The sequence below is a fragment of the Lissotriton vulgaris genome, chromosome 8 (genome assembly GCF_964263255.1).
Source record: "Lissotriton vulgaris chromosome 8, aLisVul1.2, whole genome shotgun sequence".
NCBI lineage: Eukaryota > Metazoa > Chordata > Amphibia > Caudata > Salamandridae > Lissotriton > Lissotriton vulgaris.
Window position 1 is genome coordinate 1207320753 of NC_141696.1, and position 15813 is coordinate 1207336565.

The window sequence follows — 15813 nt, forward strand, 5'->3', positions numbered from 1 at the left end:
TCTACTTTATTACATTAACAAGACTAAACCTTTTAGAAAGACAAACCAACCGGTTGTAGCCTTCTCTCCACCTCATAAAGGAAACCCCATCTCTAAAACTGGAATCGCCAGGTGGATAGTTAATGCATTCAAATACGCTACCAAAAGGCAATCCGCATATTAACAATTCCCCCTAGAGCACACTCAACTCATAAACTAGGGGCATCCATGGCATTCTTAGGGAACATTACCCTAGAAGACATTTGTAAGGCAGCTACATGGTCTACTACACACTCCTTCACCAAACACTATTGTGTAGATGTGCAAGCAAAGCAACAGGCTTCTGTAGGCCAAGCTGTTCTTAAGACACTTTTCAGAACCACTGCAACAGATACAGGTGACCACCACCAAGGGACACACTGCTGTACAGTCTATGCAACAGTATGAATACTGCCGCTCATACGCCCCGAACGGAAAATGCTACTTACCAATATGCATCTGTTCTTCGCATGTAGAGCTGCAGAATATCATATTCCCACCCGCCTCTCCGGGACCTGTATCTGTTTGAGTGTTATCTTACTTAGATACATTCACATGGACATCTTTTCTGTTTACCACAAACTCCACCATTTCCCATAATGGCGAAAAACAATCTAAGGATGGAGTTGATGCCCATGCGGACTATCCTCCAAGGGAGGAGTCACCTATCTTGTTACTACAAAGACTTCTTCCAAGACAACAACAAGGTGCAAGCATCCGAGCCCAATACCAGATGGTGATCTATGCAAAAGTATGATATTCTGCAGCTCAACATGCCAAGAACAGATGCATACTGGTAAGTGGCATTTTCCTTTGAAACAGTGACTCACCCGTAAGTCATTCAACTGCGCTTGAACCTGCATTAAATTGTAAAACATTACATAAGATTTTGCAAAGCATTTATTTCCCTTACCTGCACTAGGCTTGGCTTGGTTCTAGAAATAAAATAACTTTATATTTGTTATACAAACAAATAGGTCTGAGTTCAGTCTTTGAGTGTGTGACATCATTTGCTGCCTGAATGTGTACAACAAATGCTTAACACTACCCTCTGATAATGCCTTACAGCTAGCCCACACTACCACAAATAGAGAGTAAGGTGCTATCTAAATATCCTCTGCCTACCTTTGGGGTTCCACTGGACTCTGTGCATGCTATACCTCGTTTTGGTATAGTATATACAGAGCCAGCTTCCTACAAGGGGTGCCTTTCTACATCGGAGTCTTTTTACCTGAGCCGGTCACGGTCGGGGGAGCCTCAGGATTCACACTACAGGTGCCATCTGGGAGGTCAGGAGTGGTAAGCCAACGCTAGACACGAGATCAGGATCACTGGGGAGACTTCACTGCACAGGTAATCCACTCAAACTCGGGCAGTGGGCGTAGGGTGCAGAGTGGGCAGGAGACTCAGATACGCCTGGATCAGGATGCCTTGGAGTAGGTTTCTTCTGGAGAGGTCCGCTGTGCACTGGAGATTGGAGTCTTTTTTGAAGGTAGTAGTCCTCCCAGGGTTTCAGAGGTCGCTTGCTGCAAGACTGGCCTCAGGTTTGCAGAAGCTGTAGACAGGCCTGTAGGGCTGGGGGCCAAGGCAGTCATCTTCAGTCTTCTCTGCCATGTTGACTTTGTCGTTTTCTTCCTTACAGGGCCATGCAAGCTGCAATGGCAGTGGCATGGTCCCAGTTAGTTGGGGTCCCAGGGGACCCTCTTCAGTTTCCAGGCACAAGGTACTAAGAGTACTATGTACTAGGGACTGTAGGAGGTCAGAAGTGCCAATTAGGGATTTATTTTTAGGGAAAGAGCACTGGCACAGGGGACCTGGTTAACAGGGACACTGTGCACTACATTTGAAACAACATCAAAACCAGGCAAAAAGTAGGGGCTAACCAATGCAAAAGAGGCACTTTCTCACAACAATGTACAGTAAGTGATGAATGGTTTACTATTACACCATCCACACATACTGCCCTCGTACAACAATGTTTCAGTACCATACTGAAAAGATCAAACATGGTATGCTCTATTTAACAAAACACTGACACTTGTCTTTCACACTCATTCTCTCTCAATTCAATTTGAACACTACAACAAAATGATTTGCATAGAATGCACAAGTTGGTATAAATGCATCTTATCACCTTAAGTTATATGTACGTCATGTCACAACTCCCTATAACACTTATCATCCTCCCCAAAAGATTGACGGAGTCAGTAACCTCCTTGCCACAAGGCTGTCCTCTGTTCTCCACCGAGGGTGAATGGAGGCAGACCGTGTCGTTGTTTGTAGTGTTAGACCACAACTTTAACTTTTCTACCTGGGCTGCCTCCTCCTCATTGAAATTTTTCTTGAATGGTTGCATTCTGGAGGCTGTGTGGGGTTCCTATTGGATGTAGAGTTACATAGTCCAAGTGTAGGGTATGTGTTTGAAGTGAAGGTGTGTGATATGGGTCATGTGTATAGTATTTTCTTATTCCCTTCCATTCATTTATCCTTCTTTGTGGTGAAAGTCTTCACCCCATTTAAGGACATCTCTGTTAACTAGGTAGAACATAAAATACAAAGATAAAGCTACTTGCAGTGACTTTACAGTTGTAAATACCATCATGCATGCCACCAACCCCTCATTGAAAGTGAGGGAGACAAGTAAGTAGGTGTAATTCTCAACTCCTAAATGGTGAACACTAGAAAAGTAGAGAATTACACCCAACTGTAGTAGTAAGTATGCACATGAGTAAATGTGCACAACTGTATTTAGCTTTGTTATTCAGGCCTCCGTTTTTATATAGAATGTTTTCGAAAGAGAGGGGAAAAAAAGTATTTCTGCACAGTGCTATAAATATTCTGTAGGACTTGATTGAAGATAATCTTAGTTTTTAATCATGATTACAAGTAACTTTTCTTTTCTTCCAGGACACAAGGGAAGATTTTGTCTTCGAGTGTGAAGGTGGCAACCCCTTCCAAAGGGCCAGATTATCTATTTTCCAGACCTATGGCAATCCTCTGTACTATGGAAAAATGCAAACTTTCAAAACCGATGAAGATACTGGATGTCTGATATCTCCTTGCCAGTAAGTTCTGCCAAAACCACTTTTATTGTTTTATTTGTGGATCAAAAGTATATCTGTTTAAGATTTATACTGTACATTCTTTCAGACCAGCACTCTTAATGTTTTAATTGTATTTGATTTATGTTTTTTATTTAATGGCTTACATCAGTCCACTATAGATCCGCAAATGTAAGCCACTAAGGACCAGATGTACGTCCATATCATTTTGCGACTCGCAAATTGCACTCAATTGCGAGTTGCAATTTGTGAGTTGCAAAATGCTATGTACAACAGTGTCCGAGACACTGTTTGCGATTCCCAATGAGGTCTCAAATTGCATACCTCATCAATATTCATGAGGCACTCGCAATTTGGGACACCTCTGGGAATGGCTGGCCCTCCCAGGTATGGAGGCCTGCTGGGCTCAGTAGACCTCCATGTCTGTGACTGCTCTTTTAAATTCGTTTTATTTAACACAGCCCATTTTCCTTTAAGGAAAACGTGATGCATTTAAAAAAAGAAAACAAACGTTTATGTTTCATTTTTTATGGGCAGCTACCACAGCCCACCCCTAAAAATATTTTTTCCTGCATTCACAAAGGGGAAGGGATTCCCTGGGGACCCCTTCCTGTCTGCGAATGGGTTACCACCCTCTTGAAGAGGGCGGTAAATTGCAAGTGTTTTGCAATTGCGGTTGCAAAACATTCTTGCATAGCGTAGCAAGTCACTATTGGAAAGGGACACCCTTGGAACGCCCCATCCTAATATCAAGTCGCAATCCTATTTAGCGATTCTCTAAAAAAATTGTGACTTGCTAAATAGGGTTTGTACATGGCCCTATTGTATTTTGCATGCGCATAAAGGTCGCAAACCCATTTGCGCATGTAAAATAGGGTCGTACATCTGGCCTTAAATGCTTTTCTGACTACTGTGAAGATGAAAAGACCTGCGTCTTTGCAAAATGGGCATAGTTTATTTGTCAGGCATATTTTTCTAGCTATACATTCAACATCATTTAGTCTGTCATTCTCCTACGCTCTGGTACATCCATTCTTTCATGTCTGTCTCATTTGATGTGTGTATTTATTAATTTAAAGAGGGCTTACACTTTTTCATGAATTAATTATGTTCATTGCTTTCAAAGTTTTAACATCAACCTAAAATCAAAAACTTTTTACATTTGCATTTTGCTAACTTCATTGGAAGCATTTATTTACTGAGAGAGGAAGGGACATTAGAGGAAATCATTCAGATCAGTTTTGTAGCTCAATTTCAACAACAATATTACAAAATAGTATAGTAACATTGGTTCTGCACTGGTGATGAACAACGGTAGTTAGTAGCTGCATTCAAAATATTCTGATTAGCTGAGCTGTGCTCGGCATTCCACAATGTGCACATTTCTTCGTTAATAAAGAGTAAAATAAGTGCAGCCTTTTACTTTTGATGCTATAACTATTCCACTGACTTCCCTTCTGCTGTTTATTTCCTGTAACATTGTTTTGTAAATCTGGTGTGGTTCTTATAAAGTGCCATTGGTGTGAGTACAGGATTCTGAATCCTATTATTCACTTCTATGGCATTGCAGTGGGAAACAAGTTTTTTTCCTCACATTTGGTCAACGGACCATTGAGTGGACAATCAGCATATTATGGGGTGTTCAGGTAAAAGAAAGGTAAGGCAGCACAGAAAAGGACTATGTCAAAATACATAGTCCTCTACTTTAAGACCTGCTAGTCAATTGCTAAGAAGCAGCCTCAGGAAGGTCCAACGGGACGGGCATTTTGCCTGTTTGGTCCTGGAGGACTTTTGGTCTAAGCCCACTCCATACGCTTCAACTTTAGGAGGTACTTCTTTGGTATCTATTCTAAATGTGAGGAATCTGTGGTTAGAGGTATCTATCAGAAGAAAAAATTGCTTACCTACAGTAACGTAATTTCTGGTGGATATGCTATCTAACAAAGGATTCCTTACCTCCCTCCCACCTCCCTGTTCTGTTGAGTGTCCCCTTTTTACCATCTAAAAAGGTCCCAAATTGGAGATCTGCACACACTTACTGCCAATTGTAGTGCACCCCCCACTTCTGAGGGTGATTGCTTGTATTCATTTTCATTCACTCATGTTAGAAAAGTCTATAACCGTTTTATGCACCTTAAGATGGTCATGTGTAGTCTAACATAATCAGGTAAGCTTTAGTGCAGCATTATTGGGTGCAATAATTGGGAATATGATCGATATAGAGAGAAATATTTAGCGACAAAAAATAATTTTGAGGTTGTAGACCTAGTTAGGTTTTTTAAAGAAATATATTGGAATCTTGGAAAGGCGACTGTTAGCCAAGGCTGTCTCAAAGTGCTCAAATAAAATTAGCTTTTTGTTTCGCATTTGTGTGGTAAGCTTTTGTACAGTTCACCGGAATAGATCAGATGTAAAATTGGAAGCATCATTGCTTCCTGCATGAGGGCCTTGTAGGAAGCTGGCTCTCTATATTGTGCACCAAAATGAGGTGCACTGTGCAGAGTCCAGGCGATCCTTACTGGTTTACAGGATTTAGAATAATAATACCAAATGCTCTCTTTTGTGGTAGTGTAGGCGAGCAGTTAGACTTTTCAGTGGTTAGTGTAAAGCCTTTATTGCACACACAGTCCGTAAGTGAAACGCACACTCAATAAAGAAATCCAACACCAACTTATGAAAATAAAACAGATGTGTATATGAATTTAGACACCTAGACCATCGTAATCAAGTAAGTACTTTTCAAGATTGTAATTTTTCAAGAGTACTGTATTGTATCTTTAAAGTGGTATTATTATCCTATGGGGAAAAACATAAACTGCATTTGGTCACTTAGTAACGATTTACAGGGCTGTTCTTCTGGCCTTAATGTAAGTATGGGGCAAGGTTCAAGGTAGCACCAACAGGTCACTTCGGTCGGCTCTGGGGTGTCCTGGTGTAGTGGTGCACTTCTATGTCGGGTGTCTTTTTTTTTTTTTTGATAATCAAGTTTATTGATTTTAAAACGAACCACAAATTTACATTGGCAGCAAAATCCAGCACAATATCTGAATAATGTACAGCTGTATGGGAGACGACAGACTTGTGAATCATTCTTTAGGGTAAAATCATGCATGAGGTTATCACGAATCATAAAATACACACACCCCTCAGGACAATAGGTTGAACCATTTACCGCAAATCTTTTCAAAGATTTCCGGGCAGCCCTGGGCTTCAAAGAGGGGCTCCTGTTGAGTTCTGCACCAGTGCATACCCTGTCTCCACCTCCGCATAGTAGGGGGGTTTGGCCTGGAACCAGAGTGCCGCTATATTTCGCATCGCCACCGCCACCGCTGTCCCAAAAAAGCGCTTGTCTGCTCGAGAGCCATCCAGGCCATCAAACACCTCTAGGATCAGACGTAATGGGTCATGGGGAACCGTTCACCCCAGGGTCTGTGTGAGTTCTAGTTCCACACCCGCCCAGAATGGTGCAAGGACAGGGCATTGCCAGATCATATCATAAAAATTGTCTGGGGCATGGTTGCAGGGCATGCAGGTCGTAGAGGGACGCAGTCGGGCTCTGTATAGGCGCGCAGGGGTGAGTTATGCCATGTGTAGGTAAGGGAGTTGGACTAGACGCAATTTGGATGAGATCATCAAGGTCTTGGGGGGCCATAAGAGCATCCCTCCAGTCCGCATCCTCTAGGGGGCCCAACCAACCCTCCCAGCGGGCACGCAACAAATCTGGGGTTGCGGGGCAATTGTTCACGAGGGAGTGATAAATCTGTGACACCCCCCCTACACCCAGGTTCCCCATCATCACTTGATCCTCTAGGGGACTAAACTCAGGGAGGGAGGTGGGAGATGGAATGCGCACCCCGAGGGCATGCCTAAGCTGTAGATATTTTTAAAATTGGGAGGAATGGAGGGAATAGCACTGCTGCAGGTCTGCAAAGGTTCTGATGTGGTCCCCCACCCAGACGTCCCCAAGAAGCGAGATCCCAATGTGGTCCCACCGACGGAAGTCCCGAAGAGATGAGGCCTCTCGCCAGGAAGAGGAGAACGTCATTGGCGTAAAGGGCGAACTTGTCGGCCTGAAAAGGGTCCCAAGCCCAACGTCGGATGCAGGGATCTTGACGTATGAGAAAGGCCAGGGGCTCCATCGCTAGCGCAAATAAAAGCGGCGAGAACAGACAGGCTTGGCGAGTGCCCCTCTGAATGGGGAATGTCTCCACCAGCACACCGTTAATCAGGATCCTCGCTTTAGGGCTGGAGTATAATACACGGATGAGGCGCAGAAACGGAAGGCCAAAACCCAACACCTCTAGCACGTCCTCCAGATAGCTCCAATCAACTGTATCAAATGCTTTTTCCATGTCTATGAAAAGCAGGGCCAAATACAAAGGTGGGTGAGGTGGAGACTGTGTATGCAGGCAGGCATGAAGCCACATTGGTCTGGATGGACCCAAGTCATGCAAGAGGGGGCGGAGACGGGCCAAGACAGTGGCAAAGATTTTCACCACTGTGTTGATGAGGGAAATGGGGCGATAGTCCGCACAGGCAAAAGAGGGCGACTGTGTCTTTGGGAGGACCACAATAGTGGCCACGTCCATCTCCGGGGGAAAGGACCCCGTGTCCACCACATGGTAAAACTATTCCACTAAGTGCGGGACCAGCAAGTCGCTGTAGGTCGCGTAGTATTCCTGAGGATAGCTATCCATTCCTGGCATCTTGCCGGAATTCATGAGTGAAATGGCCTCATGTATCTCCTCCGGGGATATCTGGTACCGCTCTACCCTCTTGCGGCTGAGAAACAACACGGTTCGTTAGAGGGTATTCTGGGAAAATCCAGTACTAAGCAGCCAGCATAGCCTTTAAATACAGATAATCAATATCTTGAGACCACGCAACTTACTACATCATTGTACCAGCAGACTGTGCATCCTAAACGCAGTATCATGATGGTAGTGTCCTGAGGAAGACACCTTCAACGTGTCGAAACGCGTAGACAGGAAACCATCCCTCCACTATATCACTATCTGTATAAACAGTGCATATCTGATAATAGATTTATTTTTATTATGTTTTACCAATATGTCAATGATTTTACTCGTGACTTTTTTATGAAATCAATTAAAATGTACTTTCTATGCTAATTCAGTGTTTTGTCATTAATTACGCTTTGTTTGCCATTTAAAACTTGCCAGTTGTTATATTGTTTGCCTGGGTATGTTACTTTACATACACTCTGACAACAATGCAGCCAGGGAGGCTTCGGGATGTCGGCACGCATAAATGTTAGCAGAGTATTCCGCAAAGGCTTGGGCGATAGCCCGAGAGGTGAAGTGGTGGGTGCCTACCCCATCACGGACCTCAGGGATTATGTAATTGGCTTTGGGATAAGAGACTAGGTTATGGAGTAATTTGCCATTTTTCTCACCCCATCCGTATACTCGTGCCACTGAGGAGCGCCAGAGCATTTTAGCGGAGTCCAGAGAGATCTGACAGATCTCATCACGGAGCAGTGCGAGCTGTCGGGCAGAATCAGCTCTTTCAGTAGAAGTCTGGGCTGTTTCCAATTGTGCAGCATGGGCCTCCAACTGTATAAGGCGGGCTGCCTGGGCCGCGCGATTCGCGTGGACTAAGCCTCTAGCCACACCCCGTATTGTGTCCTTGCCGGTCTCCCACAATGTATCCGGCGAGGGGACCGATCCTGTATTGATCACATAATAATGCCTCAGTTCCCGCCTGAGGGATTCAACAAATTTCGCATCTTGCAAAAACCAATTGTTCATTCGCCAAGTCGTACGAACGCCATCGGGAGTATTCCCGAGACGGAGGGAGACTGGGGAGTGGTCTGAGATGCCTCGGGGCAGGATAGTAGCCCCAGGCACCAACTAACAATAGGAGCAGGTCAATACAAGAGTGAGTATGGTGGGCTGCCGAAGTGAGAGTATACTGTTGCCGGCAGGGATTCCACACCCTCCAAGCGTCGCAGCGACCCAGGGTAGAGGACCAATCAGAAAGGCGCTTAGCAGAGGCAAGATGGGACGCAGATGGAGCACCTGTCGTGTCACGAGGAGGATGCATGACAGCGTTGAAGTCGCCTCTGATGTCCGTCAGACCCAGAGGAAAGGTGGGGATTACGAGCGTGAGGCGCCGAAGGGCAGAGGGCATTGTGGCTTTGGGAATATAGACACACAAGCGATTGAGAGGATGCCCCTCAATCTTACCGTCAGGGCCACATAGCGTCCCTGTGTGTCACTCAGCCTGTGTCAAAGTAAGGGGGCGACCCCTAGGAATCAATATGGCCACCCCCCGGGAGCCCCGTGTGAACACAGAATGCCAGATCCTGCCCAAACCATAACGGGCGAGGAAAGTGCAACGAGCCCCTAGAAGGAACGTTTCCTGTAGAAAGAGGATGTCCGGTGCGTGGCTTTGGGCGCTGCGATGAACTGCAGTTTGTTTTATGCAGTCGAGTAGGCCATTGACCTTCCATGACAAAATGTGGAGGGGACATCATCAGAGCTGGTATTGTGTGTGAGGTCCCAGGGGAGGTAACATCTCTGCACTGGGGTGAAGTTTGTGTGTCCTAATAAGTTTTATGTTCGAGGCATGTGGGCTGCTGAATTCATATCTGTGCATAGATCGCCGCCTAGTGTTGGGTCCGGATGATTGCACATTGTTGTCCTGGAAGAGTCTCCGAAGTATCACGAGATAGGTGGCTCCTCCCCCGGACTACAGTGCGCATGGGCATCCTCTCCATCCTCAGATTGTTTTTTTCCGCCATTGGGTTTGGATGTAATTTTCTTTACTCAAGTTCGGAAACTTTTCTACAGGCCAAAAGGCCTTCGGGGTCGTCGGTATTGTTTTCGATCGGTGCCGAGATCTTGTTCCAGTTATTCTTCAGCAGGACGTCGAAGAGAGCCGCGTGGCCTTTTCGACACCAGAGACCGATCGTCGATGGAACGGTGCCCGTTCTAACGATGCCCCCTTTGTAACTCTAAGTACCCGCACATCAATGTACACCCGGTGTGCAACAAGTGCTTATCACCAGAGCACAATGAGGACAACTGTCTAGCTTGTGCTCGATTCAGGTCGAAGAAGACGCTTAGACTCCAACGTGCAGCGAGGCAAACTATATCGAAGCTAGCGCCCGACCCGGTGAATATCTTCGACGCAGAGGACCATGAGGTCGTCGAGACTGAGGATCCAGAACAGCAGTCAGATCCCGGCTCGGAGCATGACTCCAACTATTATGAAGACGACTAGGAGAACGTCGAGGATGAAAACGTCGTCGAGGTAAGGGACGACGTATCCCCCATCGGAGCCATTGACGACGACTCAAGCGATGAACCAGGCCCAACCGTGGGTACGGGGCCCTTAACAGACACTCAAAGTCTTCCAAGGGCTCAGGTCGAGGCATCGCCAGAAGGCCTTAGCCAAGATCTTGAAGAACATTCTATAACCCCACGTCAAGGCCCGGCTAAGAATCTATCACATGAGCCATCGGTCCAGCTACTTAAAACGAAACCGAAAGCCATTGAGTCAAAATCGAAACCGAAACTGCTGAAATCAGTCTTCAGATCGAAGAGCTCGACCCCATCGGAGTCGACGAACAAAAAAGGTGTCGACGACCCTGCAGGGTCGAAGGTGAAGAGTATCGAACCGAAGATTAAGTCCACCATTAAATCCAAGCACGTCGAACCGACTAAGTCGACGACGACGGACAGCGACACAAACAAAGGACTCGAGTCTCGGAAGCTTCTCGATCCGAAGTATCAAGTCGACAGGCCCCAGCTCGTCAAAGGCCTCGAGTCGAAATCCAAAAGCGCCTCGAAGGACCACGTCGAGTCAAGACACAAAAGCGCGCCTCCGACGCCACAAGCACCGAAGTCGACGCAAGGACATAAACTTATTGCCGAAAAGGCGAAATCGGTCGGCCCTCCATCGACACCGGCCCCAAAGAAGGTCAGTCTGTCTAAGGACACTATGCCGCCAATAAAATTCTGTCTGCCCCCGACTGCACGCCCTAAAGCGCTCGATCCGAAGCCTGGGGTCGACACCACCAAGAAGGTGTCATTGGGAAAAAGGACACATCCTCTAGAAGAGGTCGTTTTGTACCAAGAGCCCTCATATGATGACCAGTCGAAGCTACATATCGACTCCGAATCTGGTAGACTTACTATCTATCAAAGGAAGATTAGGTCAGAAAATCCTCTGGAATCATACAAAATTCCACTCAAGAAGAAAAGATTCTTCAACGTCGCCTGTCCTTTTTGAGACTGTGAGGTACCATGGCCAGGACACTGCATACTCTCCCACACCCACTACTGAGGATATGGGGTATGATGATGATGAACAATATCATTACCCTGCGGACACAGATCAGGATGACCAGACTCATGCCTGGACGGACCCTGCTGACCAGGGGGAGTCAGACTATTCCGGATACTCCCTCTTATCCTGTTAAAACTTCACCAACAGAAGACACAGCTGCGTTCAACGCTTTGATTGAAAGGGCAGCACTAAATCATGATGTGGACATGCATGCTGACCCAGTTGAGGAGGACTTCCTGTTTGACACTTTCTCCTTTTCAGAGAAATCCGTTAAAACTTTACCAATGCTAAAAGGTGTCCTTAAACATGCAGGGGACATTTTCAAAGAAACCACTAGAGCAAGGGTTATCAACCCAAGGATTGAAAGAAAATACAGACCGGCGCCTGTGGACCCTACATATATTAAGGGACAGTTGCCATTGGACTCTTTGGTGGTCTCAAATGCTCGTAAGAGAGCCAACTCACAAACTACGGGTGATGCTCCTCCTCCAGACAAGGAATCTAAAGTATTAGAAGCTTCAGGGAAGAGGGTGGCTGCTCAAGCAGCTAATAGCTGGAGAATTTCTAATACGCAGGCCCTATTAGCCAGATACGATAGGGCGCATTATGACACTTTAGAGCAACTGCTTCAACATTTGCCTGAGGCCAACAAAGAAGGAGCAGAAATGCTAATCCAAGAAGGGAAGCTCATAAAAAACGCATCCATTAAATGCGCGCTAGACGCAGCAGACACCGCAGCCAGGGCCATTAACACAAGTGTCATGCTCAGGAGACATGCTTGGTTGCGCATCTCTGGATTTCAAACCTGAAATTCAAACCACATTATTGGATCAGCCTGTAAACCCTGATTTTTTTATTTGGTCCTGATGTGGACACAATCTTAGAAAAGATTAAAAAAGACACAGAAACAGCCAAGTCTATGGGTGCCTTGCAGTCCCAACAGTTCAGAGGAGGTTCCTTTCGTCGCTCCAGTAATAGAGGAGCTTCACGAGGCCAGGCATCACAACAAAGTCCATACAATAAAGGGAACATGCAGACCACCTAAATAAAAAAAAAACAATAGAGGTGGATACCATGGAAACAGCAGCAAAGGCAGAGGACGAGGGAACAACAACACCAGATCCTCCGCCAATAATAAACAGTGACGCCTTGTCACTGCCCCCGGACCATGTAACACCGGTCGGGGGGCGATTACAACAGTTCCTGCCAGTCTGGGAGAGCATTACCACAGACAGGTGGGTGAGACAACTTATTCAGTACGGCTATTGTCTAGAGCTCACTTCCACTCCACCCAACATACCCCCGAGACACCGTCCTATGTCCGCAGAGCACATAGACTTATTGCAGCAAGAAGTTATCAGCATGCTGCAAAAAGGGGCCATAGAACTCGCCCCCATACAGGAACAGGGCACAGGGGTATACTCACTGTACTTCTTAAGACCCAAAAAGGACGGGTCTCTCAGGCCAATACTGGATCTCAGGCCCCTAAACCAATACATCTTGTCAGAACATTTTCACATGCTCACTTTACAACAGGTTCTGCCATTGGTCACTCAAGGAGACTTCCATGCAACGCTAGACCTAAAGGACGCATACTTCCACATACCAATACATCCTGCACACAGGAAGTATCTCAGGTTTACCATACAAAATCAACATTACCAGTTCAAGGTACTACCTTTCGGGGTAACAGCCCCCAGGGTGTTTACCAAGTGCCTAGCGATGGTAGCAGCGCACCTGAGGAGAAACCATGTCCACGTCTACCCCTATCTGGACGACTGGCTCATCCAAGCAAAGTCAGTCCAGCAATGTGCCAGCCACATGTCTCGCACTATTCACCTCCTCCACAGCCTCGGATTCTCATTAAACTACGCAAAGTCTTATCTCCAACCTGCTCACGTACAACAGTACCTGGGAGCAACAATAGACACTCTGCTAGCGAAGGCACTGCCAAATTCCGCAAGAATCAGCAGCATTCATTTACTGATTAAAAAATTCAGACCCCCAACACTCGCTCCCAGCACGGGTGTTTATGCAGTTGATAGGCATCTGCATCTTCATAGTCCCTCACGCGAGACTACACATGCGTCCACTTCAGGAGTGCTTAGCACGGCAGTGGAACCATGCTCAAGGACAATTGAAAGACCTAGTGTTGGTGACCGGTCGCGCATACCACTCTCTGCATTGGTGGAACCCACAAAACCTTTGCAGGGGACGACCGTTCCAAGAGCCTGTACCACAGATAGTGCTGACGACGGAGGCATCTCTCCTGGGCTGGGGAGCGCATGTCCTCCATTACACAGTACAGGGTCTATGGACGACACAGCAAAGGAAGATGCATATCAACCTATTGGAACTGATGGCAATCTTCATGGCGATGAAGGCGTTCAAGGCACATTTGTGCAACAAGGTTGTGTTGATCCGGACAGACAACATGACTGCCATGTACTACATACAGAAGCAGGGAGGGACACACTCTCCACAGTTGTCACACCTAGTGCAAAGCATGTGGAAGTGGGCCATTCAAAGGAACATATTCCTCATGGCGGAGCACCTCCCAGGCAGGGGACAACCAGATGGCGGATCTGCTCAGCAGACACAGCCACCAGATGCACGAGTGGGAGATACATCCCTCAGTGCTACAACCGTACTTCCAGCAGTGGGGTCCCCCAGAGATAGAGCTGTTCGCCACAAGGGAAAACGCAAAATGCCAAAGCTTTGCCGCCAGGTTTCCACATCCGCAGTCTCAGGGCAATGCGATATGGATGAACTGGTCAGGCAGGTTTGCGTACGCTTTTCTCCCAGCCCGGCTCATACCACTAGTGGCACGCAAACTGCGACAACACTCCATGACACTCATCCTAGTTGCTCCAACGTGGGCGAGGCAACCATGGTACACCACGTTCCTAGAACTTTCTGTGGTGCCTCATCAAAGGCTGCGATTAACACCCAGTCTTTTAACGCAGAGCCATGGAGACATTCAGCACCCAGATCCGTAACAGTTGAACCTTGCGATCTGGCTCCTGAAGTCATAGAGTTTGGTTACCTGAACTTGCCTCCTGACTGTATGGATATTATCAAAGAGGCAAGAAGACCTACAACCAGAGCATGCTATGCGGCGAAGTGGAAACGATTTGTCATCTATTGTACCAATAATAACATAAATCCGCTAGATGCATCCACTCAAAACATAATATGTTACCTGTTACATTTACATAGATGCAATCAAGCCTACAGTTCCATACGTATACATTTGGCTCCGGTGACAGCTTATCTTCAAAACAGGCAACACCTTTCGCTCTTCAGAGTACCTGCTATTAAAGCTTTTATGGAAGGACTCGAGTGAGTGATTCCTCCAAGACACCCACCTTCACCTGTCTGGAACCTCAACGTGGTTCTCACCAGACTAATGGGCCCACCTTTTGAACCTCTACACTCGTGTGAGATTCAGTTCCTAACGTGGAAAGTGGCTTTCTTAGTGGCAACTACATCACTTAGGAGAGTTAGTGAGCTACAAGCCCTAACTATTCAGGAGCCATTCATACAAATTCATGCAAATAGGGTAGTGCTACGTACAAACACTAAATTTATGCCGAAGGTGGTATCCCAGTTTCATATCAATCAGACTATCGAACTGCCAGTGTACTTCCCAAATCCAGATTCAGTGGCAGAAAGAGCTCTACATACCCTGGATGTTAAAAGAGCTCTCCTGTATTATATAGACAGAACAAAACCTTCAGGAAAACTAAGCAACTATTTGTTGCCTTTTCACCACAGCACAAAGGCAGCCCCATTTCAGTTTCAAAATGCTTTATTCGGTTTGTACAAGTACAACCATATAGCAACATTCATAGATACAATTGAAGTCACTTTTGAAAAGGATTAAAGAATGATGAAACATGCTAAAACAAATTACATTAATACATTAGTACAGCCAATCAAGCCCCATTTCAAAATCAGGTATAGCCAGATGGATTGTTAAGTGCATACAAATTTGTTATCAAAAAGCTAAACGCACATTAACAGTTCCCCCAAGGGTGCATTCCACACGCAAGTTAGGGGCATCCATGGCTTTCCTGGGAAACATTCCTCTAGAAGACATATGTAGAGAGCCACATGGACTACCATACATACATTTACCAAACACTACTGCGTAGATGTACACTCCAAACAGCAGGCAGCTGTAGGACAGGCTGTACTCAAGACTCTTTTTCAGGCTGATGCAGCTGGCACGGGCAACCACCGCTAAAAGGGAGACTGCTATACATTCTATGCACAGATATGAATTCAGCAGCCCACATGCCTCGAACGGAATATGCGACTTACCAGTATGCATCTGTTCTTTGCATGTAGGGCTGCTGACATTCATATCGCCCTCCCTCCTCCCCGGTGCCTGTCGCAGTTGTAGCACTCAGAA

The 15813-nt window shown here is 46.2% G+C and overlaps 1 protein-coding gene across 4 annotated transcripts in view; it reads left to right on the forward strand.

The window, feature by feature from the left end:
- The window catches only part of SUPT20H (SPT20 homolog, SAGA complex component), a 447817-nt gene that overhangs the window by 203992 nt on the left and 228012 nt on the right, over positions 1-15813 (forward strand). For all 4 annotated transcript variants that reach the window (XM_086935080.1, XM_086935082.1, XM_086935081.1 and 1 more), the window contains exon 15: positions 2926-3083. In XM_086935080.1, the coding sequence (XP_086791206.1) occupies positions 2926-3083 (158 nt within the window). The remainder of the gene's footprint in view (positions 1-2925; positions 3084-15813) is intronic.